This window comes from Equus przewalskii, chromosome 6 (assembly GCF_037783145.1).
Source record: "Equus przewalskii isolate Varuska chromosome 6, EquPr2, whole genome shotgun sequence".
In the NCBI taxonomy this organism is placed as follows: Eukaryota; Metazoa; Chordata; class Mammalia; order Perissodactyla; family Equidae; genus Equus; species Equus przewalskii.
This window is the reverse complement of record NC_091836.1, coordinates 2,018,844-2,044,866: the sequence shown is the minus strand read 5'-3', so window position 1 is coordinate 2,044,866 and position 26,023 is coordinate 2,018,844. Positions and strand designations below refer to the sequence as shown.

The 26,023-nt window shown below is 49.8% G+C and overlaps 1 protein-coding gene and 1 long non-coding RNA gene across 2 annotated transcripts; one reads left to right on the top strand and one right to left on the bottom strand.

The window, feature by feature from the left end:
* Positions 1-53: 53 nt before the first annotated feature.
* On the top strand, positions 54-17,288 carry LOC139083777 (uncharacterized). Its single transcript, XR_011540705.1, has 3 exons — positions 54-230; positions 15,722-16,870; positions 17,014-17,288. It is a non-coding gene; the product is annotated as an uncharacterized lncRNA (long non-coding RNA).
* LOC103545692 (zinc finger protein 57-like) lies at positions 11,551-25,217 on the bottom strand. Its single transcript, XM_070622479.1, has 4 exons — positions 25,072-25,217; positions 15,378-15,504; positions 14,812-14,947; positions 11,551-14,216 (listed from the first exon to the last, which is right to left on the bottom strand). The coding sequence occupies exons 1-4, from the start codon at positions 25,072-25,074 to the stop codon at positions 12,608-12,610; spliced, it is 1,875 nt and encodes a 624-aa protein (XP_070478580.1). The 5' UTR covers positions 25,075-25,217; the 3' UTR covers positions 11,551-12,607.
* Between the last annotated feature and the right edge of the window lie 806 nt (positions 25,218-26,023).

The window sequence follows — 26,023 nt, the reverse complement described above, 5'->3', positions numbered from 1 at the left end:
GCTGGTCACGTGGCAGGGCTGGGCGGAAGCGTGGGCCTTCGGCCTCAGCAGCTTCCTGCCCGGCTTCCTCCCCGGACTGGGACCGCCCGCTGGGGTCGTGGGCTCCCAGCAGAAGCAGCTGCCGGCTGGCGGACCTGGCGTCATCCTGCAGCGCGTCCTTATGTTGGACCGGGAAGTCCTGACTCAGTTTCCCTGGAGTGCCCCCATCTGGAGCTGGGACAGGGGGCCTGGTGAGCTCCGGGGTCAGACGCCTGTCAGGGGGAGGAGTCACCGTGGATCGGTGCCCTTTAAAAACAGACACGCAACAGTGATGTCACCACATACGAGCCTGGGTCGTGCTCGGATTGCCTGTGTGACCGCTGACGCTGGGACACCCGCCCCCTACCTGCTACTGAGCAACGGGCTCGCTCTGCTCTCCGCGATCTGAGCCAATTAATCCCAATGAGTTAGATGGAGAAAGGAAGTTTAGTTAGATTAGATTAGATTAGGGGGCTATTCGGAAGACGGGTCACTAACTCTCAAAGACTCCTCTTCAAGGATTACGGAATCTCGAGGCAGCTGTGTCGGGAAAGGGGGCGATGAGGAGGGGCTCAGGGATGTGGGCTCCAGGCGAGACAGGCTCCAGGCATCACGTTTGATGCGAGCTCAGTGAGCCCAGGAGTCAGGGAGATTTCTGGGACTCTCAAGGTCTGGTGTCATGCTCTTTTACCCAGAGAGTACCATGGGGACAGGCCCCTGGGCAGGGAAGAGCTGCAATGGGTTGAGGATAGGGGTAAATTTATAAGGCACAGGCAAGTGCGTTGTTTTTTACTAGACAAAGGAAAAATCATGTTTAAAAAGCTGTTAAAATTGTGTCAGTGCAGGTGGGGTCTGGTTATCGTGTAGTCGTATAACGTTAGATATGAATGAGGTCAGGACGCCCTATACTTCCCAGAGGCTCGTTTCAATTGGCATGTGGGCCAGGATGCCTTGGGCTTCTCTCCCTGGGGAGCCTTGATCCACATCACAAAATCCCCTTGAATCCATTAGGCCCTGAAATCCTTTGGGGACATGGAGAGTGGTCAGTCTTCTGTGACTACTTCCAGCTGTACCAGGTCGCAGAGCTGTCCCTAAATGGGGCCACAGGGGTTCAGGCAGGAAGTTCAGTGGACTGGAAGGTTGTGCCCATGGAGTCTAAGGCAGACAAGGTATGCAGATGCTCTGGAGACGGGAGAATCATTTGATGAGAAGTGCTTCAGGAGGCGAAATTTTGTTGACATGTGCAAGACAAACAATGAAATAGAAAACAAATTATGATAAGAAATACAAGCAGTATGATCAACCCAGTGAATAAGGCTTTGATAGTAGTCCAGGGGCCTGGACCTGACCAGGAGTCCAACCAATCGTTTGGGGATGGGGTGGGGTCGGGCATGGATTTAATTTGGTGGCTCATCTCAGATAGGAAGCCAGAGATATTTTGATGGTAGTCGGGGATATAGACAACATTAGATTTTTATAATGGCACAAGTGCCCCCCTGTGGTGCTGTCAAGACCTCCAGTGCCATTCGGTTTTGCAGGACCCCCTTATGCATTTGGGATACTTCTAAATCAAGCAGCAAAGGGCTATGTTGTGTATCATTCAATGCCTTCATGGTAAATTTGTTTAGGGCTTCTATGTGCCAGATGACACTTTCGATTCCTAATTGGGGAGGGAAAATTGAGGCAAGGTGGTCATCCCAGTGGAAGCCGGAGCGGGTCCAGCGCTGTTGCAGGGTGGGTAGGCCAGCAGGGGGATATAGTAAATGGAGTTCTACCTTGCATCCAGATGAAGCCTAGGGTGCATCGTCCAGTCCATCCAGGTGGCAGCCAAGGCCATAAGTTGGAGCTACATAACCACTGACTGCCATTAGGGGCTAGCCAATGTGTGCTGGGCCATCTGTCCCAGTCAGTCCCAGATCAATCAGTATTTTTTAAGGCTATGAAATGAGAACACACATAACGGGGCATTTGTCCCATAGGTCGGGTGCTATTACACAGAGTATCACAAGTGTGATTGGTTTGTTCCCAACATAGAGTGGCCTTTTGACTGAGGTGACCACTAGTAGGTGTGAGCCAAGTATATTCATCCCAAGTTTGCTATAGTCCATCCTGTGTATCAATGGGTGGGGGCTTTACCTTAGGAATTCGTCTATGATCCCCCTGGGACCAGGCGAGTCTAGTTAGTATGTGGGCAATAGAGTTGAAGGAAAAGGTTTGATTGTGGCCAGGGAACTCCCAGGTGACAGAGACGGATGGCCACAAGGAGACAATATGATTAGTAACAGATGAATCTTGTAGAAAAGAAGAGCTAGAAATACCTGGTGTAGTAAAGGGAAGCATTGCACGCCAGTCAGTGCCCTGGAGGGGAGTGACCCACCAGGGGAGCCCGGAAGCCCTAGTCAGAGGCAAGGGTCTGCAAACCCAACACGTGGTTTTGTTATGGAGCTCAGCATAATGTTGAGCCCATTTTTAAAAAGAATTGTCTGTCATTACAAAAGGAGATAAGAGGTGACAAATAAAAATGGCAAGCAATAGGATATATTGGAGAATATGAGGAAGCCATTTGGTGTAAACCTAATTCAGCCTGACCTTGTCTTTCCAAAAGGCCCTGACCGATGCCGTTGAGCATGCATTGTATATCTGCTTTAGATATTCCCTATGGCAAGAGCAAAGGCCCTTGAGATAAAGTGCAACTTCCCTCCCCCTCCCAACGTTGGCGTCTCATTAAGGATTAAGCATCTTTCCTTAGGCTAGGAACTGATTGCTGTGCTCACCTGTGACCACCCAGCTCCAAACAACAGACTTGCCTCCTGCTACGCCCACTGAGACAGCAGACGCACTACCTGCTGTGTCCATCAAGTGCTGTGCTGACAGGGCAATCTTGTGACTATTGTGGGAGGGACATTTCAATCATATGTGAAACACCCTGTTTGGGGGGATATAACCACTCTGTGCATCCCACTTCTTCAGTGCCCTTTCTTCCTTTGGGAAGAAAGGCCCCGGGCCATGGTCCTCAGAGTTCAGCTCAGAATAAACTCACCCAAATTTTCATTTACAGATTGGTTATGGATTATTTTCATCAACAGAGGAAAATAATCAAGATAGGGCTCATTTTGTTCTAAAAAGTAGTTCTAAATCACCGGTTTGTTCACAAGAGTAGTCCGGTTCAACAGCAGGATCTGGATCAGCTTTGTCCTATAAAGAAGTCATATTGGGAAACATGAGTCCAAGAAGTATGGTCTTTTAACTTGACAGCTGTGAGGGTCCTTAGAATGACTTGAGGGGCCCGCCGGCAGACGAGGGGTTGAGTTCGTGCTCTCTGCTTTGACGGCTCAGGGTTTCGCCAGTTCGGATCCTGGGTGTGCACATGGCACTGCTCGTCATGCCATGCTGAGGTGGCGTCCCACATGCCACAACTAGAAGGACCCACAAGTAAATATATACAACTATGTGCCAGGGGACTTGGGGGAGAGAAAGGAAAAGTAAAATTGTAAAAAACATAATGTTAAAAAAAATGAACGACTTGATAAGGTCCTTTCCGTTTTGGGTTCAGCCCATCAGCATGTGTTTTCCAATCCTTTAAATACACCATGTCTCTAATACCGGCTCAACACAAGGTTGACATGAAGGAAGCCATATTGTAGAAAAGAAACCATATTGTAACTTTAACGGACCTCTGACTCACTAGCCCAGATGTGCTCTGTAGATTTGGTGGGCCCTCCCAGTGGCTTTAAGATAACTTTGTTCTTTTGAGCTCTCTGGGAATGTCATGACCTCTGGGCAGAGAGCCATGCTGATAGCCATCATCAATGACAACTGAAAGAGCAGGGTATAGGGCATTGCTCCACTCTCTGCTGCATATCCGGAGAAACAAAGGACTCTCAGGAACTGGGACCAGATGTCTGCCCCACCCAGGGCCCAGCCACCTCCCCCACCTGCAGACCAGCCCCGTATATAACTCACCTGGAGTCTCTGTTCTGGGAGATGGTTCTTTTGGACATGAGTTGGCCATCTTCCCTCTTGCTAGCAAGCCGTAATGAAGTCCTCTCTGTCCTGCCACCTTGCCTCCTGACTATTGTCGTGTCTTGCGGTGAGCAGATGAGCCCACTTTGCTGGTAACATCTCCAGGATTTACCTGGCACGGTCTATCGGCAGACTGGTTCCGCCTTGGGTACATGATTAGCAACACACTCATTCAGTTCCTTTCGTATGAGGCCGGCCTCAGTGGAATATCGGGCCAGCTGGTGGTAATCAGAGTCCAATACTATGTCGGTGGATGGGAAGGATTTCCTAAGGACCTAACCCCAACCTGTTCTGAGGGGCCATTCTCGTCCGTGGGAGGCCAGTAGGTCAGAGTGTAATCCAAGTTTCCCAGGTTTCGAGACTTAATTTGGAGAGAGGTCGTTTAGAGTGTGGTTTGCCTTCTCCACTTTCCCAGAGGATTGTGGCTGCCAGGCCGAATGCAAAGAGTATTTAATTTGTAAAGCTGAAGAGACGTGGCGTGTTATTTGAGCTACAAAGAGGGACGTTGTCACTCTGTAAGGTCTGGGGGAAGGCAAAGTGTGGGATGATCTCCCTCAGAAGGGCCTTTGTTACTGCGATTGCCCGTTCACTTCGACAAGGAAAGGCCTCAGTCCAGCCTGTTTAGTTTCCCGGTCAGCGAAGTTATTCCCCTTGCTCTCAAGGGCTAAATCCTCCCGGTGTCCCCAGTAATGGACAGAGCCACTTCCTTTGGAAGAAGCACAGAGTTGGAAAGAGCCGAGACCTCTGCTCCGTGTTCGATAGGGGAGGTCTTTGCGTTGAGTAAACCCCTTTCCTTCCATGTGGCCCCGTGTGCATGCAGCCCCAAGAAGGCATGTTGGGAGTCAGCGTAAATATTAAGAACCATGTCCTTCGCCAGGCGAAGAGCTCGGGTGAGAGCGGTGAGTTCAGCCTCTTGGGCGGACGTATTGGCCGGAAGGGCTTGTGCCTCGAGGATGGGAAGGCGTTTACTATGGCGCAGCCCGCCTCGTGTATGCCCTGTTCTGCGAAGCTACTGCCGTCTATACAGCAGGTGTCATCCACGTTATCCATGGGAGAGTCCAGCAGGTCAAGTCAGGCCTGCGAGAGCACCCTTGTCCTATGACTTCAGAGCACGTGTGCTCGAATCCTGGGCTGGGTAATCAGGACCGGGCACAATGTCTGCCAGGTTAATCTTGACAGACCCTGAGGATGGCGTCAGGGGAGTCTAGGAGGATGGCCCGATATTTAGTTAGACGTCCTTCGGTCATCCATTGATGTCCCTTAGGTTGTAAGACGGCTTGTACCTGATGGGGAGTTGTGACTGTTCGAGCTTGTCCCATAGTTAATTGAGAGGCCTCCTCAACTAACGGAGCTGTAGCTGCCACGGCCCTGAAGCAGGCTGGCCATCCCAAAGCCACCGAGTCTCGAGTTCTTGAGAAATAGCCAACAATTCGGGTCTCTAGGCCTGGTCCTTGAGTGAGGGTACTGAGGGCCTGGCCCTGCTTTTCACTAGGCAGAGCTGGGGCTGGGGCAGAAGACAGTTGTTGAATGGACCAAAAGGCCTTGTCCTTGATTTCTGTCCATTCCAGAGGTTCCCTATCAGGTCCCCTGGTTGCTTCATGTGAGGGCTTTGCTGTTACCTTGAACTGAGGAAGCCATGAACGACAGAGTCCTGCCACACCCAGGAAAGTGCCAAGTGTCATTTTGTCTTTGGTGGTCTGAGTTCGAGGATAGTCATTTTCCTATTTACAGAAACTGCCCCATGTCCTGGGGTTAAATCGTAGCCCAAATAGGACACCTGCTGTTGTGAAATTTGTGCCTTTTGTGGGGACACTCGATATCCCCGTTGGGCTAAGAAATTAAGGACAACGACAGTGTTGTGATCAGAATCCTCCTTTGCGGGACTACAAACAAGAACACCATCAACATATTGTATGAAGGCACCAGCAGGGAGTTCAGCATCCCGCAGCTCCTTGCCTGGGGCACTTCCGAACAAATGGGGGCCACCCCGAAAACCTTGCCGGAGGGCTGTCCTGTCAACTGGGTGGGAAGAGCTTCATTAGGAAACTTCCATTCAAAGGAGAATCAAGGTTGGGAAGTTGCATCCAGAAGAATCCAGAGGAAAGCATCCTTTAAGTCCAGGACTTAAACCAATCAGAGATTTCTGGGAGCTGGGAAAGTGTAGTATCTGGGGTAGGCTCGATGGGGGGACAGGAACAGTGGCCTCATTAGTTATGCAGAGGTCCTGGAGCAAACGATAATCTCCACTTGGCTTCTTCACAGGCGAGACAGGAGTGTTATAGGGAGATTGATGTCATTGAAGGAGGCCGTGACTGAGGAATTTTAATAAGAGGGGTTGTGATCCTTCGATTGCCTCTGGTTTTGAAGGGTGTTGCTTCTCCTGGGGAGAAGAGAAGCGTCGTGCAGGGTCATAGGGACCGGCTGTGCTGTTAGAGCCCTTCCTGGAAGGGAGCAGTCCCAAACCTGGGGATCAGCTCTTCCCATATATGGGGTGCAATATTAGAGGGGATCTGGGAAACAACAGAGCTTGGAGAGAGTGCAGCAAACAAGCCATCCTCCTCTTGTGTTAGAATAAATCAGCTTCCTATCTTTTTCATTGAGCCCTGCCCTAATAGTGGAATTGGACAAACAGGTAGGTCTAGGAAAGTATGGGAAAACACCTGAGTCCCATATTGGCAAGCTAAAGGAAGAGTCTGATAACAAAACTTAGAGTCGCCCTCTATTCCGACAATTTTTTGATGGGACTCCCGAGTTGGGCCAGAGTGAGAAACAAGTGCAGAGTAAGTGGCTCCCGTGTCAATAAGAAAGTTGATCTGCTTCCCCTCCACATCCAGAGTCACCTGGGGCTCAGTCTGTTCGATGGTGACGGGAGCCGGACTGGCCTCTGGGCCCCTTCAGGTGGAGTCCTCAGGGTCGCACCCCCGGGCAGGGAAGTGTGTTCTTGGCCCCTCCTCACTCTGGAGGCAAGGACAATGGTGCTTCCAATGTCCCTCTCGCTTGCAGAGAGGACAAGGCCCAGGAGGAAGCTCCTTTCTGGGGCACTGTTTGCTCCAGGGTCCAAGGTGATGGCAACGGTAGCAAGGGGACTCACCTGGGCCTCTGGCATCGGTAGTTTGAGACTTGGGCCCCTGGTTAGCCTGTGTCTGTGGCATTTCTGCAATGGCAGCTGCTGAAATGTGAGCCTGTGCCTTACCCTGTAACTTTGCCCTTCTGTCCTTACGCTGTTGTTTTTCTTTTTTCTTTTTGAGGAAGATTAGCCCTGAGCTAACGTCTGCTGCCAGTCCTCCTCTTTTTTTTTTTTTTTTTTTTTTTTTGCTGAGGAAGACTGGCCCTGAGCTCACATCCATGCCCATCTTCCTCTACTTTTTATGTGGGTCGCCTACCACAGCATGGCTTTCCAAGTGGTGCCATGTCCACACCGGGATCCAAACCGGCGAACCCTGGGCCGCCGAAGTGGAACATGTGAACTTAACCGCTGCACCACCGGGCTGGCCCCTGTCCTTACCCTGTTTAAGAGTCAAGTCCCGATCATTAAACACCTGAGTAGCAACCCCCAAAGGTCTCTGTGCAGGTGTTTGAGGACCCAAGGCCCATTTAGTCTCTTTTCTGCATGTGTCTGGGGCTGACTGACTAATGAAGTGATGTTTAGCACAGCCGTCCCTTCCAGAGAAGGAGGGTCTACATTAGTGTCTGTTCGAATGGCTTCAGCTAATCTCCCTTGAAAAGGGGCAGGGTGTTCCTCTGTTCCCTGAGTTATTTCCTGGAGTTTGTCAAAATTCACTGGCTTTGTAAATCCCTTCTTCACCCCCTCTATTAATCACGAGACACAGGCAACAAGCCGCTCTGAGTCCAGGATCTTGATTTAGGGACATGGATGCTTGAATTTAAGGGATTTCAGACCATTTCCCCAGGCAACGGCAAAATAAGTCTAGTTGAAAAGTAGTATTAAAATTTAGGGTGCCGTTCATGGGCCATTTTTCCTCACTCAGAGTATATTGAGGCCAAACAGTATTACAGTAAAAGATGTCTCCTTTTCTTTAGATCTTGTAGATCAAATTTGCCCAGTTATTTAAAAGGCAACCCCAAGGTGAGTCCTTAAGAACAGAATGAGAAGCTTCTATGGTCCTAGGAAGCAAAAAGATGAAGAGAGATGAAAGAAAAGGGTCCATTACCTTGAAAATCCCCCCTGAACCTAGGGCAGCGTCCTACCCATTGTTCTGCCTCTGAGGTTCCTATAGCAAGGGGCGATGGGGATGTCCCCCAGCATTGCACCCCTTGTGTATCTTCCCTATTATGCCTGGGATAGTCCTGTTAGGCATCTATTTCCATAATAGGGAGGATTCATTCCTATTGGATATTTGCTCGGGCAAATCATTTTCCTCCACAGTCAGCTTATCTAGAGTTTCCAAAAATTCTTCAGCTGCCTTCACACCAGCACTCACAGACTCGCTGCTCGCTTCCACCTGATGTAAGGAATAATGATTCTTGAATTGTTTCAGCCACTCAGAGCTAGCAGTAAATTCAGCATCATGGGCAGGTCCAGCCTTTTCTTTCAACACAGCAAACATTTTGCTTTGGCTGTTATCATCGCAGTGCTGAGAGGGCCATCCTTCCGTGTCTGGTCTTCAATCTAGGTCATTAGAAGTTTCTCCGTGTCACACGTAGGTCCTTGAATTTTCGTTAGCCTCTTGGCCTTCGAAGCAGCAGATCCTTTAACAGCTTCTCTCAGTTTGCTCTTCAGGATCGTAGCTTTGACGGAATGGGACATACCTGACTGCCGAGCAATAACTAGCACTGATTTTCCACCTTCATTGTCCTTAATCACTTTGAATTGCATTTCCAGGTCAGACACTTGATGTGACCTCTTACTGGCAATATTTGTGGTGGATTTTGTACGCTTAGGGGCCAAGGTGAACAAAACAACATGAGATTAAGTCAGGCACAAGAGAAAACAATGCAATCAAGAGATGTGGCAAAATCGAGATGTACGAGTCTGCTGCCAGCATAACACAGCATACTGTTTTCCCTTTAACTTTTTTTTAAGTAGAAAGGGCATACTTTTAAGATAATAAGTATAGTATAGTAAATATATAAACCGGCAACATAGCCATTTATTACCATTATCAAGTATGATGTACTGTACATAGTTGTATGTGCCATACTTTCATCAGAGTGGCAGTGCAGTGGATTTGTTGACGCCAGCATCACCACAAACACGAGTGAGGTGTTCTGCTGCGACATCACTAAGTGATAGGAATTTTTCAGCTCCATTACGCTCTTATGGAACCCCTGTCCTATATGTGGTCCATCATTGACGGACATGTCATTACGTGGTGCTGACTGTAGCACTAAATTCGATTTGCTAGTATTTTGCTGAGGATTTACGCAGCACATTTCGGAATGTTTGTAGCTTTTTCTTGTGGTCGAGTCTTTGCCTGGCTCAGAATGAATTAAGAAGTGTTCCTTGCTCTTCAATTTTTTGGGGGAAAGTTCGAGAAGCCTTCGTACTAGTTCTTCTTTGAATGTTTGGTAGAATTCACCAGTGAAGCCATCAGGTCTTGGGCTTTTCTTTGTAGTGAGGTTTTTTTTTATTACTGACCCCATCTCCTTACTTGTTATAGGACTATTCGGATTGTCTATTTTTTTTGGTTTGCTTATAGGAATTTGTCTGTTTCACCTCAGTTATCTGATTTGTTAACACACGATTGTTCATAGTAATCTCCTTGTCCTTTTTATTTCTGTAGAATCAGTAGCAGTGTTCCCACTTTCATTTCTGATTTTAGCAATTTGGGTCTTTTTTCTTAGTCCATCTAGCTAAAGGTTTGTCAATTTTGATCTTTTCAAAGAACCAACTCTTGGTTTTATTGACTTCCTCTATTGTCTTTCTATTCTCTCTTTTGCACATCTCTGCTCTCATCTTTATTATAATTTCCTTGTGCTACTTTTGGGTTTAACTTGTTCTTTTTCTAATTCCAGTGTGATCCAGGTTCAGTATGTCAGCTTGCACTCATAATAGTTTGGAAAGGCAGGAGGCAGAGATTTCCTTCAGGAAGAGGGAAAAGTTTGCAGAAAGGATTCTGAACTATAAAATTAACGATAGCCTCTGCCTTCTGCCCTGGTCATCTCCCAAATGTCAGACTTGTAGTGTGCCATTTAGCAATCATAACATTACATTTTCAAAAGTCATCCCCTAGGGGGCTGGCAGTGGCACACCGGTTAAGTGTACACAGTTTGCTTCTCGGTGGCCCCGGGTTCGCCAGTTAGGATCCTGGGTGTGGACATGGCGCTGCTTGTCAAGCCATGCTGTGGTAGGCGTCCCACATATAAAGCAGAGGAAGATGGGCATGGATGTCAGCTGAGCCAAGCTTCCCCAGCAAAAAGAGGAGGATTGGCAGTAGTTAGCTCAGGGCTGATCTTCCTCAAGAAAAAAAAAAAAAGAAAAAGAAAACTCATCCCCTATTGTCATCCAGACCTTTCTTTTGGAAGATGTACAGATGAGGAATGAAAGTATTTCCACAGAAGAACATTTCAATATGAGTTACTCAGAACAATTCATCTTTAGGAATTGTTCAAGATGAAATCCTAAGTTTTCAAAAATTTCCAAAATGCTTTTCATAACCTCCCACCCCATTGGTCCTGATCATTTACACACAGGCATACCTCAGAGATATTGCAGATCTGGTTTCAGACCACTGCAACAAAGCAAATATTGTGATAAAGTGAGTTACATGAGTTTTTTTGTTTCCCGGTGCATACAAAAGTTATGTTTGCACTACAGTGTAGTCTAATAAGCGTGCAATAGCATTATCTCTAAAGAAAACAATGTACATATTTTAGTTTTTAAAAACTTGACTGTTGGGGCTGGCCTGGTGGCGTAGAGGTTAAGTTCATGCACTAAGGTTCAGCAGCCCGGGGTTCACAGGTTCAGATCCCAGGTACAGACCTAGCACTGCTCAAGCCACACTGTGGCAGCGTCCCACATGAAACAGAGGAAGATTGGCACAGATGTTAGCTCAGGGCCCATCTTCCTCACACATACAAAAAAACTTTTCTTGCTAAAAATACGCTAACCATCATCTAAGCCTTTAGCGAGTTGTAACCTTTTTGCTGGTGGAGGGTCTTGTGTAAAACACATTATCTGCAAAGCACAGTGAAGTACAATAAAGCGAGGTAGGCCGATAGTGAGGGGCCCAGAAAAGACCAATGTGTTTCTGGGGAGAACCGCCTTCGTCAGCTGTGTGTCAGGGGAAAGGCGAGGGAAACAGCGTCGTTGTCCTGATACTTTACTCACAAACTTTAACTGATTGTTCTGTCGGCCCCAGCCTGTTGCAGGGATCCTGTCAGCTGCAAACGTCCCAGCCAGTCGCCTGCAGCTGTACTCCTTGCAGTAAGCCCCCCCGGCTACTTCTCCGGCTGGACCCAACATTGTGGCTCAGCTGGCTCCTATGGTTCTTACCATGATTGTAAGACACACCTCAGAAAAAAAAAAAAAAAAACCCAGCAAGGAACTTAGAAGAAAAAAATTTATTGCTCACAAATCCTGGAGAGCACACAGCATGCCTGAGGGCGGCATGGCGAGGTCAGGGGGAGAGAGAGAACAGAATTGGGCTCTGCCTTTATTCGGGAGGAGGGTGGGGGGGCCGAGGCTTTCAGAGGTTCACTCTTTATTGGTGAATTTAAAATGTAAAGGTGGGGATTCGGGCGAGGAAAGGAAAAAGCGCGGTCCCTCAAGCAGTCAGTTCTCCAGGGCACCCAGGGCTTTGGGAAGGGGAACTTCGTGGGTGGGAGGCAGCCTGGTTCCTTATCTAGTTGCTCTGGCAGCAGCTGTGTGAGAGCGCTGGCAATGTTGATTCAAGATGTGTCTTTGAGATGGAGGCCTCGGCATTCAGAAGCTTACTGTAAGGCACTTACACTCCAGTGAACAAAGCTTATCATCTGACCCTTAAATTGCAATGTTATATAAAAGTTAAACTTGAGGCCAGCCCGGTGATGCAGTGGCTAAGTTCGCATGCTCCACTTCTGTGGCCCGGGGTTCACAGGTTCAGATCCGGGACAGGGACCTACACACCACACATCAGCCATGCTGTGGCGGTGTCCCACACATAAAATAGAGGAAGATCAGCACAGATGTTAGCTCAGGGCCAATCTTCCTCAAAAGAAAAGAAAAATTTAAATACATTGTCATATTAAAAGCACACCTGTAATCACCATGGCCCAATAAACTTCAAAAGGAAAAGGGAAAACATGTATTAACTGAAAAATCAGAAAAAAGTGCTATTCAAACTTATGCACTAGAGCCCAAAGGACTTACAGAAGTATTTCTGACATAAATATGTATTGTGAAAGAACTAGAAATTCACTTAGTAACCCAGTTTTGAAGTGAGGTAGTGACAAGGACAGACCTCATTTGTAACTTCTGTAATACTTCTCTCCTGGTGTGAATTTCCTGGGGCATTACACGGTAACTTGCGTGAGGTGTTTCAACATTCCTTACAGCTATAGGATTCCTCCAGAGAAAGCAGGGCTTTCTAAAAGCTTTTGAATCTCTCACGCATCCATGGAGTTGCTATCCAGTGTGCATTCTCACGTGGTTTCGAAAGGAGGAGGGCCACTTGAATGCTTTCCCACACTGCTCACATTTATGGGGCTTCTCTCCAGTGTGCATTCTCACGTGCTTCTGTAAGGATGACGGCCAACTGAAGGCCTTCCCACAGTGAGGACATTCATACGGTTTTTCTCCAGTGTGAGTCCTCATGTGGCCTTGAAAGGACCTGGAAGAAGTGAAAGCTTTGCCACACTTTTCACATTTATACAGTTTCTCTTCGGTGTGAATTCTCACGTGTTCTCGAAAGGTTGAGGGCCAACTGAAGGCCTTTCCACACTGTTTACATTTGTAAGGCTTCTCTCCGGTGTGAGTTCTCACGTGACCTTGAAAGGACTTGGGGGAACTGAAAGTCTTCCCACAGGTTTCACAGGTGTAGAGTTTCTCTCCAGTGTGCATTCTCATGTGCACTCGGAAGGTCTCAGGCCAACTGAAGGCTTTCCCACATTCCTTGCATTCATAGGGTTTCTCTCCAGTGTGAGTCTTTTCATGTCTTTGAAAAGACTGGGGATAACTGAAGGTTTTCCCACACTGTTTACATTCGTAGGGCTTCTCCCCAGTGTGTGTGATCATGTGCCTTTGAAAGGTGGAGGGATAAATGAAAGCTTTCCCACAGTCCTGACATTGATAAGGCTTCTTTCCAGAGTGGGTTTTCACATGTCGAGTAAGACTGGAAGACGCATTAAAGGCTAGGCTGCATTGCTTGCACTCATAGCTTTTCTCGGCCGTGTGCATCTTCAGATGTTGAGTGAGGGAGTAAGGGTGACGAAAAGACTTCCCACATACTTTACATTCGTAGGGCTTCTCCCCAGTGTGTGTGATCATGTGCCTTTGAAAGACTGAGGGATAAACAAAGACTTTCCCACATTCCTTACATTTATACGGCTTTTCTCCAGTGTGGTTTCGCACATGTCTAGTAAAACTGGAGAACTGACTGAAGGTTTGCCTACATTGCTTGCATTCATAGGTTTTCTCTGAGGTGTGAATCTTCATATGTTGCCGGAGGGAGTAGGAATGGTGAAAGGCTTTCTGACATAATTTACATTCATAGGGCTTCTCCCCAGTGTGTGTTATCACGTGTCTTTGGAAGATGGATGGATAAATGAAGGCTTTCCCACATTCCTTACATTTATATGGCTTCTCCCCAGCATGAGTCCTCATGTGCCTAGTCAGGCTGCAGAACTCACTGAAGGCTTTCCCACATTGCTCACATCCGTAGTTTTTCTCTGTAGCGTGAGCCCTGATGTGTTGAGTGAGGGAGTAGAAATAAGGAAAGGTTTTCCCGCATAATTTACATCCATAAGGCTTCTCCCCGGGGTGAGTTCTTGGGTGTGAGGGACAAAAGCAGCTCTGCCTGCATTGCTGACACCGGTACGGTTTATGTCCACGGCGAGACCGGACGTGCCTCTTCAGGGAAGAGAGATGCAGGAAGCCCTGTCCACACTTGGTGCATTCGTACGGTTTGACTCCAGGAGAAACAGTCTGGTACAGATTAAGGCTGGGCATGTGACTGCAGGCTTCTCTGCGTGGATTTCCTTCATTACGTTCACAGAATCTGTCCACCACACGGTTTCTATTAAGAGTAAGAAGCACTTTATTAACAGTATATTCATTAACAGGTTTTTTTTCCTGATTAATGAGTCTTAAAACGCCATGTGTGACTGCATTTCAGTCGACAGGAAGTTTTTCTACTCCTTTGAATTGTTTGAAAGAACTAACTAAATGCTCTAGCAGAGGGCTCAGGCGTGTTCACTATTCATACACTGTTTATTATATAGAGGTTGCTCCCTAATTGTTTCTAACTGAATTATATTCTAAACACTCAACATCTAATTAAATTAAAAATTTTTCTTTGTTAAAATTCTTGTGAATAAACAAATTTGGAGCTAGGATTATAATTCTCTTTCTTTCTCTCCTTTTTTTGGTGAGGAAGATTTGCCCTGAACTAACATCTGTGCCAGTCTTCCTCTATTTTGTACATGAGTCACTGCCACAGCATGGCTGCCAACAAGTGGTGTGGGTCCACAGCTGGGATCTGAACCAGGGCCGCAAAAGCAGAGTGCGCTGAACTTAACCACTAGGCCACAGGGCCAGCCCCATAATTTTCTTTTTTCAAATTTCATGGCACACTAAGATTCTCTCCTGAGACATCTGCGAGAGCAACTCACCTCAGATCTCTCCCATGGTTTTTGTGCTGAACTTCAATACTATGGTCCTCCCAGTTTTTCTGTTTATTAGGTATTTCTTCCTCATACATATCCTGTTCAGAAACTGGCCCACTGGCTTTAAATGGTGTCTCACAATCTGAAACAAAAAAACGTTAAGTAAATAGATGAAGGGAGAAGGCATTTGTGAGCAAAGAAAGACTTGAGCACTTTGGGGACTTCACCAAGGACAGGCATGAGGGGTCAAAATCTTAGGCAATTCCCTAAAGACCAACCAAGTTTTCAAACAAGAAATCTCTCTGTGAACCCAACGGACCCACAAAGCAAAACCCACACTGACGACACTGAAGGAGCTTCAAGTATTTTAAACGAAAACAAAGATACAAGACGCAGTTTCATACATAGATTTCCATTGTCATAGAAATATTATTATCGTCTAGGTCCACAATGGCTGTGACCATCTCTGTCTTATTTGCCCATGTATTCCTTGTCCACTTTTCAAATCTTGCCACAGCACTGATGAGACACGCTTGTTCACTAAGTAAGTGAGATGATGCTGTCGTCCTCACCCACAGAGGCCAGGTTCCTGCAGGTCTCCAGCATCACGTCTCTGTAGAGCTTCCTCTGAGCACCATCCAGCAGAGCCCACTCCTCCGGGGTGAAGTCCACAGCCACGTCCTCAAAGACCACCGTGTCCTAGAACATCAGAATGTGTGCAGGAGGAGGGGTGAGCCTGAGAGCCCTGGGGAGCTGAAGTCAACCCACAGGAGGTTCACGTGGGAGTCTGTGGTCCCCCACATCTGCTCTGACTCTCTCAACCTCACTTCCTAATGGATTTAGCAGCAGCACTAACGCTCGGAACTTAACTCCACACTTGGCTGGGATTATTCACCTTATTCCTTTCTACCAGCAGGGTCGGGAGGGAGATGCTACACGAATGAAATAAATGCTTCAACTGGAGAATGTGCAGCAGGCCTCAGCTGCCCAGATGCCACACCTTCTTCAGGACCAGCCCGTGGCCGGCTCCTGGGGGAAAGTCTGTAAGCCCTTGGAATACACCACCTGACAGGAGTGCTGTAGAGCTGGGGCCTTGGGCCATGCCCAAGTTTACGCCAACCATGCGATTTAGAATGCCTATTTGCTCCACTGGGGGCCCTGGGCCCACTGCATCAGTTCAACTTCTGGAGGAGCTGGACGCGGAGTAGCCAAGGGCACTCAGAGGGGCACCCCATGCCTATGTGGCTAACACTCGATAAAACCCTGGAGTCCCAGGTGTGGGTGAGCTCGATTTCTCACATGTTGCCACACATGGTGCTCTGTCTGTGCAGCTCCACTGAGAGGGGATAATTTGAGTTTGGGCCTGTTTGTCCTGAATTCTGCCCTATGTGTCTTTTTTCTTCATTAATTTTAATATGCATCCTTTCCCTTAATAAACCCCAACACTGTGTACAACCACTTTCCCAAAAAAGTCCTTCTGTGAAATAAATGCTTCTGTGAGCCTTTGGAGTGAATCCCCAACACCCGAGGGTGGTCCTGGAGACACTGACACAGAAGACCATCAACTCCTTGTGGTAAAAAGTAATTCACTAGAGTGGCTGTCAGTGGACTGGAAGTGGCAGAATAAGGAATTAGCAAATTTGAGGACAGTCTGATAGATTACGCAATCTGAAGGACAGGGAGAAGCAAGATTTAAGAACAGAACCTCGGGGAAAGGTGGGCACCATTTGGGGCACGGACACCCGTGTGATGGCAGCACAAGGACAGGAGAGAAAGGAGCAGGACAAACACTTGGAAGAAATAATGGCTGAAATCACCTTAAATTTATTGAAAGACACCAAACCACATGGAGAGAAAGAGAAATTGTCAACAAGGGACCTACATCCAGAAAGCTATTTTTTAAAAATAAAGGTGAAATGAAAACATTCCCAGATAAAGGAAAACTAATTTTTTTGACCAGGAGAAGCACATTATATAAAATACTAAGGACATTCTTTAAACTAACTGCAATTGTCCCCAGACAGTGACTCAAATTCACATGAAAAAACAAAGCACACTAGTAAAGGTAATTATATGAATGCATGTTTTTCTCCTTTATTTTCTTAAATGATTTAAAAAGCAGTTGTGTAAAATATTGTGTTTATAATGTATTTTTGGGTGTATCTCATGTAAGATGTCACATATTTGTAATCTATTTTCCAATAACAGCCCAAAGGAGGGGATGGCAGCAGAGCTGGATGTGGAAGGAAAGGGAACGATGAGAGACGGTAAAGTATTGATTGACACACGCAGTGTGGGCCGGGTGACATGGACAAATACGATTTATGTAACACCACCACAGAAAGGGGGCAGAGAGTGACACGGGAGCACCACTTCTGCATGTCACTGGAAGGAAGCGACTGTAAATCTGGAGCTGGTCTGATTAGATGTAGGTGGTGACTCTCATGCAATCAACTTCTTAAAAGCAAAAAATACCAAAAAAATCATTAAGCCAACTGAAATACTTTACTAGAAAATATTCACTTAATGCAACACAAAGTAGCAGAGGAGGAGGGCAGGAACACAGACAGACTGGAGACACACAGACAACGGAAGGGAAACGGCGAGCGAGTATCAGACCCGTCAATACCAACGCGAAATGTGATGGATCACAACTCCCCCAAAGGCAGAGGGTCAGAAGGGAACACAAGCTGTGTTCCCTCCGCAGGAGACATTCTGTCCATGCACCTGCCCTGCCCTCCCGTGTGGCCCCTGGAGTGGGCCCTGTCCCTCCAGGACCTGTGAGCCATTAACTCCGCTCATTCAGTTCCCTCCTGCTCTCTTGTTGACCTGGAGCTCCACTTCAATGTTGATTTAACAAAACCACAACAACTGGCATCACAAACAGCATGGACTGAGTTGCACCTGGAGCTGTCCAGGAGCAATGCCAAATGGGAAGCTGACCAACTGCTTCCTCCAGTACAAGCAGGAAATATGCCACGGTGTCGGCTGGAGCGAGGTATGTGATTAGACACAGGCTTCACGTTGGGGTCCCTGGCCCACCATCTTGCCCCATCTATCTGCCACTCTACAACCAGCCACCAGTGAGTGGAGATTAACAAATGCACAGGGTCCACCATTAAGGTTCCCATTCCCAAAATTAGGGAGATGACAGATGACACGCAAGAGTCTCGGGGCCCCTACTCTGCCATCCTAGATCTAGACAACATGTTGCACTCAGTCCCGATAACTGAAGGTTCAACCTCAACTTGCTCTCACTTTTCAGGAAGCCCAGGGTACCTCTCCTCAGCTGCCCATGGTTATCTAAACAGCCTCCTGAAGGCATCATTTCATGATTCAGGGAAAGCCTCACTCGGGTGTCTCCAGCTGGAAAGAGAAGGCCAAGTCACACATGCCGACGGTGGGCACTCATGACTGCACACACACGCCCCCACACACCAGAAGCAGGTAACGAGAACATTACCGACTCCTTACGCAAACCGTGCATCTGCTCCAAGGCCCCAGGTGAGCCACCTCCCAGAGGACCAGACAAGCCCCAGACTCAACTAGCCCTCCAGAGACACCACACCCACCAGCTGAGTGGCCCACTGACATCAGGCCATGGGGGGGGAACAGGACTCACTGAGTGGGGACACAGGTGGACAGTCCCCGTTACCTTGGCTTAGCCAAAGTAGTGGCAGATAATGGCCTCCTTTGCTCCCAAATGAAATTTTGGAAGTCCCGCAAGTGAGGATATGTGCCTTGGGGCGACAGACCTTATTCTAGAAGGGAAATGGATTGAACTGGACCGCTGCCACCCTCTGCTGGAGCGAGGAGGTACGCAAGCACCATCATGGACACCTTCAGTGGACTCCTGTGGGCCGCTCCTCCAGAAACGCTGCTTCCCATCGTGTCCTCTTCTTGACCAGGTGTGTGCTCATCCCCTTTGACCTACCAGACATTTCAATCTTCGCCAGATTCAGATCAAGGTACTCGTTTCACTTCTCAAGTTCAGTCATAAGCGAGGCCTCCAGCATACATACTGATAATTTAACACCTGCCAGCCACTCCTGCTCTTCGTGGGTGCCCATCTGGGAAGGCCACCTCCAAGCTCACCAATGCCTTAGCTAACACTGTCCCAGCCCAGGAGCTCAATGTTGGAGATGACGAGCCCTCAGACACAGATGCCACAGCCCAAGAGAAGTAGGAGGGAGACAACGCTCCCCAACCTCACTGGACACTGGGACTTTCCCCTCCCAGATCGCCTCCACTTCTGAAAGGAAATGACTGGGGTGCCTGACAGCCTCAAGGCCATGTTGCAAACATGTCTCCAGCCGATTGGCCCTGAGAAGTCTACAGAGACTGTGCTGCTGAAACAGCTAACGGCCTGCCTCATGAACCTTGCCTCAATCAAAACGCTTAGGAGGTCCCCTGCCAACCATATGGCACCACTAGATGTCATTTCACCTTGATGGCAAGCCAAATGATGTGGCCGAAACCACACTAGTCACAACAGGGCACTTCTTCACGTCACCCCGCCTTGACCTGCCTAGACCCCACGGTCAGGGACGTCTGTCTTCTGTGTTCCCTGCCCTGTGTACTGGATTACAGCTTTTGCTTTCTCCCCAGTGTATCCACGAGAGACCCTACTCTCTTACTGTTCTCACCACCACTGCTGGCACCTCCTCCACTCCTCTCCACGTCTTACCCATAAGCTCCTCCCCATTGTACACACGATCCTCTCCCACGCCACAACCAAGTGGGCCAGACCCGACACAACAAATACATGCAGACAAAACTCTGAGAGCAGCCCAAACCTTGCAAGTAAAATGATGTTGGATCTGTGTCCACACGGCGCCAGACCGCCAGTCCCACGTCACTACCTATCCTGCCATTCTTCCCGGTGGTCAGCCCCTTGCACTAGTTCCCTCCAAACTACCCTAAGTCTCATTGAGGCTAAACCGAATCCCTAACCAGGACCCCAAACAGGGCACCTGTGGATAAGCATCCAAATAATGAACCTCAAATGGTGGTACCTTCTCAAGGCTGCCAAGTATACTCCAACACAAAGGCCAGCCCTCACCCTCTGTACACACTGCCCCCAAATGAATAACACTTCACTGAGATTCTACGGTGGACCTAACTAAGGGCAGGAGCAGGTCCACTTGATCCTGCCAGTCCACGAGGTACCCATGGGGATGTCCCCGTGACTACAGTGTTGCTACCTTAATATCCCACCCCGCTTCTCCCTCCCAGCACTTTTCCACAAGAGACATCCTACTTGAGGACCAAAAGGGCCATTCTTATCCCTGTCCTGTTGGGACTGGCCATCACCAGTGGGCTGGCAGGCACAGGGACGGGTGTGTTAGCCCTAGCCCCAAAAGAGCGAATATTAAAAGAAATCAAGCAATTATCGCCACCCTAAACAACCACAGATAAACACCACCACACACGCTGGGTCTGATGCTGCAACAGCGACTAACACAGATGACGGACAGTCAGTCGGAGTCAGAGTCCTACTGGCTAAACAGGGTGGAGACTGTCCTGTACAGGGCACCTCTTGCTGCATGTACATCAGCAGCTCAAGACAGTACAGGTCAACCCCTACTGTCCCCCACTCCCTGAGGTCGCTGATTTGTTCTCATGGCTTTAGCCATCCACCTGGGGGCAACGGCTGAGACAGGGAGTCTGCTCATCACAGGTTCCATCCTTACTGCCTTGGTTCAATGCGCTTTACGATAGAAAACCATCTGTGTCCATTAACATCTGCCACTCAAGCAACTGCCGTTCCTGAAGTCAAGGCATCACAGGACGGACTGCTGAGCGTTTAGCTAAGCTGCTCCATGGTACTGCTGCCTCAGCATCCATTCTGTTTGGCCAAGCTGCCTGCGGGGGGTCCTTGAACTGCCACTCGTCCCTTCCAGGAGTGTGTGCCCCCGACAGCAGCCCCCAGATTCACAAGCAAATGCAAGTCCCTGATATGAACCCCTCAAAGGCCCCCGTGATCAACAGTCGCCCACACTTCTCCCTGTGTGCCCCTCGGAGAAGTTGTTCTTGTGACAAAGACTGTCCGAGTAGATCAGGAAAACAAGGCCCAATTAGATGCTGTCTATAAGAAACCCTCTTTAAATACAAAGATGCAAATAAATTAGAAGTAAAGAGAGAGACAAAGATACGCCACGCTAACACTAATCAAAAGGAAGCTGCAGTAGTCACATTGATTTCACTGAGCAGACTTCAGAAGGATAATCCTCAGGGGTAGAGAGGGGCATTACATAATGACAAAGGGATCATTTCTCCAAGAAGACAGGACAATTCTTAATGTGTATGCACCTAACGAGAGTCAAAATACAAGAGACGGGGCAGGCCCCGTGGCCGAGTGGCTAATGTTCCATGCACTCTGCTTTGGCGGCCCAGGGTTCACTGGTTTGGATCCCACGTGCAGACCTGCTCCACTCACCAGCCATGCTGTGGAGGCACCCCACATGCAAAGTGGAGGAAGACCGGCACAGATGTTAGCTCAGGGCTAATGTTCCTCAAGCAAAAGAAGAGGATTGGCAACAAATGTTAGCTGAGGGCGGATCTTCCTCACACGCAAAAAAAATACAAGACAAGAACTGACAGAAACACAAGGAGAAATAGAGGAACCCACTATTAAAATTGGAGACTTCAACACATCCATATCAGAAACGGACAGGCCCGGGAGGCAAAAAGTGAGTACGAACATAGCGGAACTCCACAGCACCACACAGCAGCTGGATACAATCAACATCTATGGACTGCTTCATCCAACGACAGCAGAACACACATCCTTCTCAAGCGCGCACGGGACATCCACCAACATGGACCTCATTCTGGGCCATAAAACACACCTTAACAACATAAAATGGAACAGAAGTCATACAACGTACACTCTTAGGCCACCATGGAATTAAATTGGAAATGAGTAACACAAAGATGACTGGAGGAGTGACACCAGCATCATGGCGGAGTGAGTCGTTCCCTTTGTCTCTCCCCTCTAAGTTTAAACCAGCTCCCTGCACAGCACACCAGCACGGCTGAGATCCATGCATCTACACATCTGAATGTGGCTGGACTGCACCTCCAGGGGGCAGCGGAACTAGGGAGCAGGCCTTTCCCCCTCCCCTGGTGACGGCAATCCGAAATGCAGACCCTGACACTGGCACAGTCGCCATCCACCACAGGCTGCAAGGGCAAACAGCACCCGTGGCTTGGCCCCTGACCACCCCACCTTGCAGTGGTGGCAGGTGGTGCACATGTCCTGAGGCTTCAGGACACAGAGCGAGGCCAGCAACCCGGCCCCTTCCTTCTCCCCTGACAGTGGCACCAGGCTTTCCAGCAGTAGGGACAGGAGCGAGACATAGATTTCACCGGCAGGAGCAGGCTGCCCTGACCTGAGGTCCCAAAGAGCACACTGGCATGTGCCCGTGACCAGACTGCAGGGCCACCAACACCTGTGGCTTAGCCACTGCCCCTCCTCCAGCAGTGGCAGGTGGCACCTGTGACCTGAGGCTTCAGGAACCACAGCAGAACCTAAGACCCAGCCCCCAGCGGTGGCACACCTGACACCAGCTCTATCAGCAGTGAGGACTGCATATAAGAACCCAGGCCCCTTGGGGCCGGCCCTGTGGCCGAGTGGTTAAGTTCGTGTGCTCTGCTGCAGGTGGCCCAGTGTTTCACTGGTTCGAATCCTGGGCGCAGACATGGCACTGCTCATCAAGCCACGCTGAGGCAGCGTCCCACATGCCACAACTAGAAGGACCCACAACGAAGAATATACAACTATGTACCGTGGGGCTTTGGGGAGAAAAAGGAAAAAATAAAATCTTAAAAAAAAAAAAAAAAGAACCCAGGCCCCTGACAGCAACGGTGACACCCAGGAACCCAGCACCCCAGACAACCCAGGAGCAGCACAGGTGGTGCACGGGGCAGGAGCACACGAGCCCGGGGAGAGCCAGAGGGGGACCATGAGACTCAGGCAACTCAAGACCCACGACACAGACGGCGCTGAGGAAGTGTGCAAAACACTCTAGCCGCACATGGCTCCTGCTTAGAGCTCTCCACGAAGACAACTCTCGTGCCAGCCACGGAGCTGAGGACGCTGGCTGTGGACTCTTTATTTGCCAGCCATCGAGAGGGCATTATGCACTGGGGTACACCACCCTGGCAGGGCCACACTAAAAACTCAACAACGAGACAACCCTGAAAACAGTCAACAAAGGTGCGGACTATTTGAACAGAGCCCCATTCCCCCACCACGTTTCCTGCCTCTCTCCACTGTCCTGGGGAAAACAGATTCCAACACCCCCCCCCCCCATCAACTAACTCATGTCGCTAGGGCACTTGACTTTTAAAATTCACACTCAGACAAATCCACACTAAATTAAAAGAGATGAGGCATATGTGAGCCACTGATCAATTATATACGAGAGGCTGGCTTCACTTGTGATTTGATCTGTGGTCTGACAGGTAACAGCTTTGACACCCCCACCCCTCTTCCCTGCCTGGTCAACTTCCGGCAAACCAATAAAGAGGCCTAGGAGTGCCACACGTCCTGTGATCCTCGGGGGTGGGAGGGTGAAACCTCACGAACGCCCAGTCCCAGCCCTGGCCACTGCAGAGGCCCCATCCACTGTCTCTGGTCATTTGCAAGAGCTGACACCTGCCACGATCTCCCCAGATTGCCAACTATTTTCTGATCCTCTTGGTGTGTGTGGCATGAGTCTTGACACTGAAGGGGTTCAGAACTGGCCTCTCTAAGATATGCCACATTGGTATGTGAATTACTTTGAGCTGAAGGCACCGGAGACCCTGTGGGAGCAAGAGAAATTTTAACCTCTCCCTTAAAGAATTTAAGTTGGGGGCCTTGCCCATAGGAAGAGTCACCACCACAAATAACTTTTTATGACCTATATGTACGGCAGAGCAAACCTCTAATTACTGAGTGTCTGTTCTTCTCCTCGTCCTATGAGTCACCCTTCTCTGGTCAGAAGCCCCAGGCCCCTATCCCATTCCTTAGCTCAGAAGGGCATATATACCTCCTTTGTGTCTCTGAACCTCTCATGTGCATGGGGTCTTTGAATCTCTTATGCATGTCAGGTTCCTGTACGTACGAAATCAAATCAGGTTTTTCTCCTGTTAATCTGTTTCATGTTGACCTGTTTCTTAGACCGGCCAGAAAAACCTCCAACAGCAGAGCAAAGTTTCTTGGCCCCCCCAAAACATCCAAACCTATTTTGGGTCAGAGGGGTGCGGGGGGAAGGTTTGATTTCATCCCCAAAGGGCAACCACAAAACAGAAGGACACACGTGGAACATGTTTTTGGTGTGAGGAACAGGGCCCAGGATGGGAAATCTGGAGAAGATGAGTGGAAGAGAGATCCAATAACGGTTTTAGAAGCACTTAGAAAACTCTGAAGCCATCACATGGCCACTAGCAGGAGAATCAAGAAAGGAAAATGGTCCAGTCCTATCAGGGTACAGACACGACAGAGCAACAACAGTGAATGCAACTACCACTCCATGGGAAACTAACATATCTGCATGGAGGAAAACTGACATCCAATTGCACACAGTGCGATGCCCTTTGCACTCAAAACAAAACATGCAAAATTAAATGCACTTCTAATTCGCCCGCAGAGAGGAGGCCTGTCTTTGGAGTCATTTCAAGCGGGGCGTCTGTCGCGAAGGCTCCTCCCAGGCCTTGGCCTGGCCGTCCTTACACGGAGGGTCACTTGGGACGTCTGGCAGGGCTGCGTGCATCTTCCTGCCTTTCACCCCATCACTAATGTGGAACAGAGGGCATTCCCACATTGAGCCCCGGAACAACACGAGTCAGCATCTGGGGGCAACGAGCAAACCTGAAAAACTATTCTAACTAGAAGAAAAACGGAATAAGGGTCCGTTACTTTCCGTTTCCTGAAACCTGAGGCCCCAGGGAAGCAGGACCATCAGCGCTGCGCTGGGACCCGCTCTCAGGTCAGGGCGGGCCCACCCCGCGGCCGCCCCGCCGCCCCAGCCCTGACCGCCGGCCGGGGTCGTCCCGTGCCCCTCGGACCCCGCCCAGCCAAGGACTCGGGTGGGACCGGGACCCCCAGGCGCGGTCGGGACACGACGCCGGGACCCACCCCGCGGCCGAGGGCGGGGACTCGCGGGGACCGCGGGGGGCGCGGGGGGCGCGGGGAGACCCAGGCCCGCGGCCGCTTCCAGCCGGTTCCCGCCGGTTCGAACCAGTCGCTCCGGGTCTCGGCCCGGCCCGCGCACTCACCATCTCCGCCCGCTTCGACTCTCCGCGGCCCCGGCAGGTGACAGCGAGGGGACGGGACACCTGGGGCCGCGCGGGGCAGGTGAGCAAGGGGACGAGGCCGGACGAGAGCGACGTCCAAGCGGGTGCAAGCGCGCCCGCCCCCGGGCCTGATTGGCCGGTGCTGCAGCCCTCAACATCTTGATTGGATGGAATTCCAGCCACTCCCCCTGCCAGAGACTCCGATTGGACAGTGCTCTGACTCACCCCCGGGGCCTGATTAATAAATTGTCCGTTGATTGAACAGATCCCGGGCGGCCCCAGCGCGGCCTATTTTTCTCCGGGTCCCGCCCCCGTCGCCTCTGATTGGACAGTTACCCAAGGCCCGCCCCTGTCCCTTGATTGAGCGGTTGCTGGGTCGCCCCTGCTCGCCCCGTTGCTGTCCGGTCCCGCCCCCTGTTCTCCCTGATTGGACACTGTTACAACTCGGGGGCGTGCCTGACAGGCGCTGGCGGTGGTCACGTGGCAGGGCCGGGCGGAAGCGCGGGTTCTCGGCCTCAGCGATTCCCTGCGCGGTTGTCTGCCCGGCTCCTCACAGCGCTCGGACTCGCCCGCTCGCGTCGTGGGCTCTGAGCAGAAGCCGCTGCCGGCTGGGTGGACCCAGTCTCGGCCCGCGGCTCGGCAGCCCCATCTGCTTCCTCCTCCTGGACTGGGAAGTCCTGACTCAGTTTCCCTGGAGCGCCCCTTGTCCGGAGCCTGGACAGGATGGGATGGGGGACTGGTGACCGGCAGGGTCAGGGGTCGGCCTGGGGGCAGAATCACCGTAGATCGGTGCCCTTTAAGAACAGACCCTTAACAGTGACGTTGCCGCATGCGAGGCAGGGTCTGGCTGGGTTTTGACATGTGACCTTTGACTCCGAGGGGCCGCCTTCTGTCCCCTCCTCCAGTTTAGAGTTCAGAACACCGCGGTCCCGGG

Bases quoted from the DNA above. Each gene is read 5' to 3' on its own strand.
- LOC103545692 (XM_070622479.1), bottom strand. The intron at 14,948-15,377 runs GTGAGGACGACA...TTTTTGTTTCAG, and splicing joins CAGGAACCTGGCCTCTGTGG to ATTGTGAGACACCATTTAAA. The intron at 14,217-14,811 runs GTGAGTTGCTCT...TACTCTTAATAG, and splicing joins AACCATGGGAGAGATCTGAG to AAACCGTGTGGTGGACAGAT.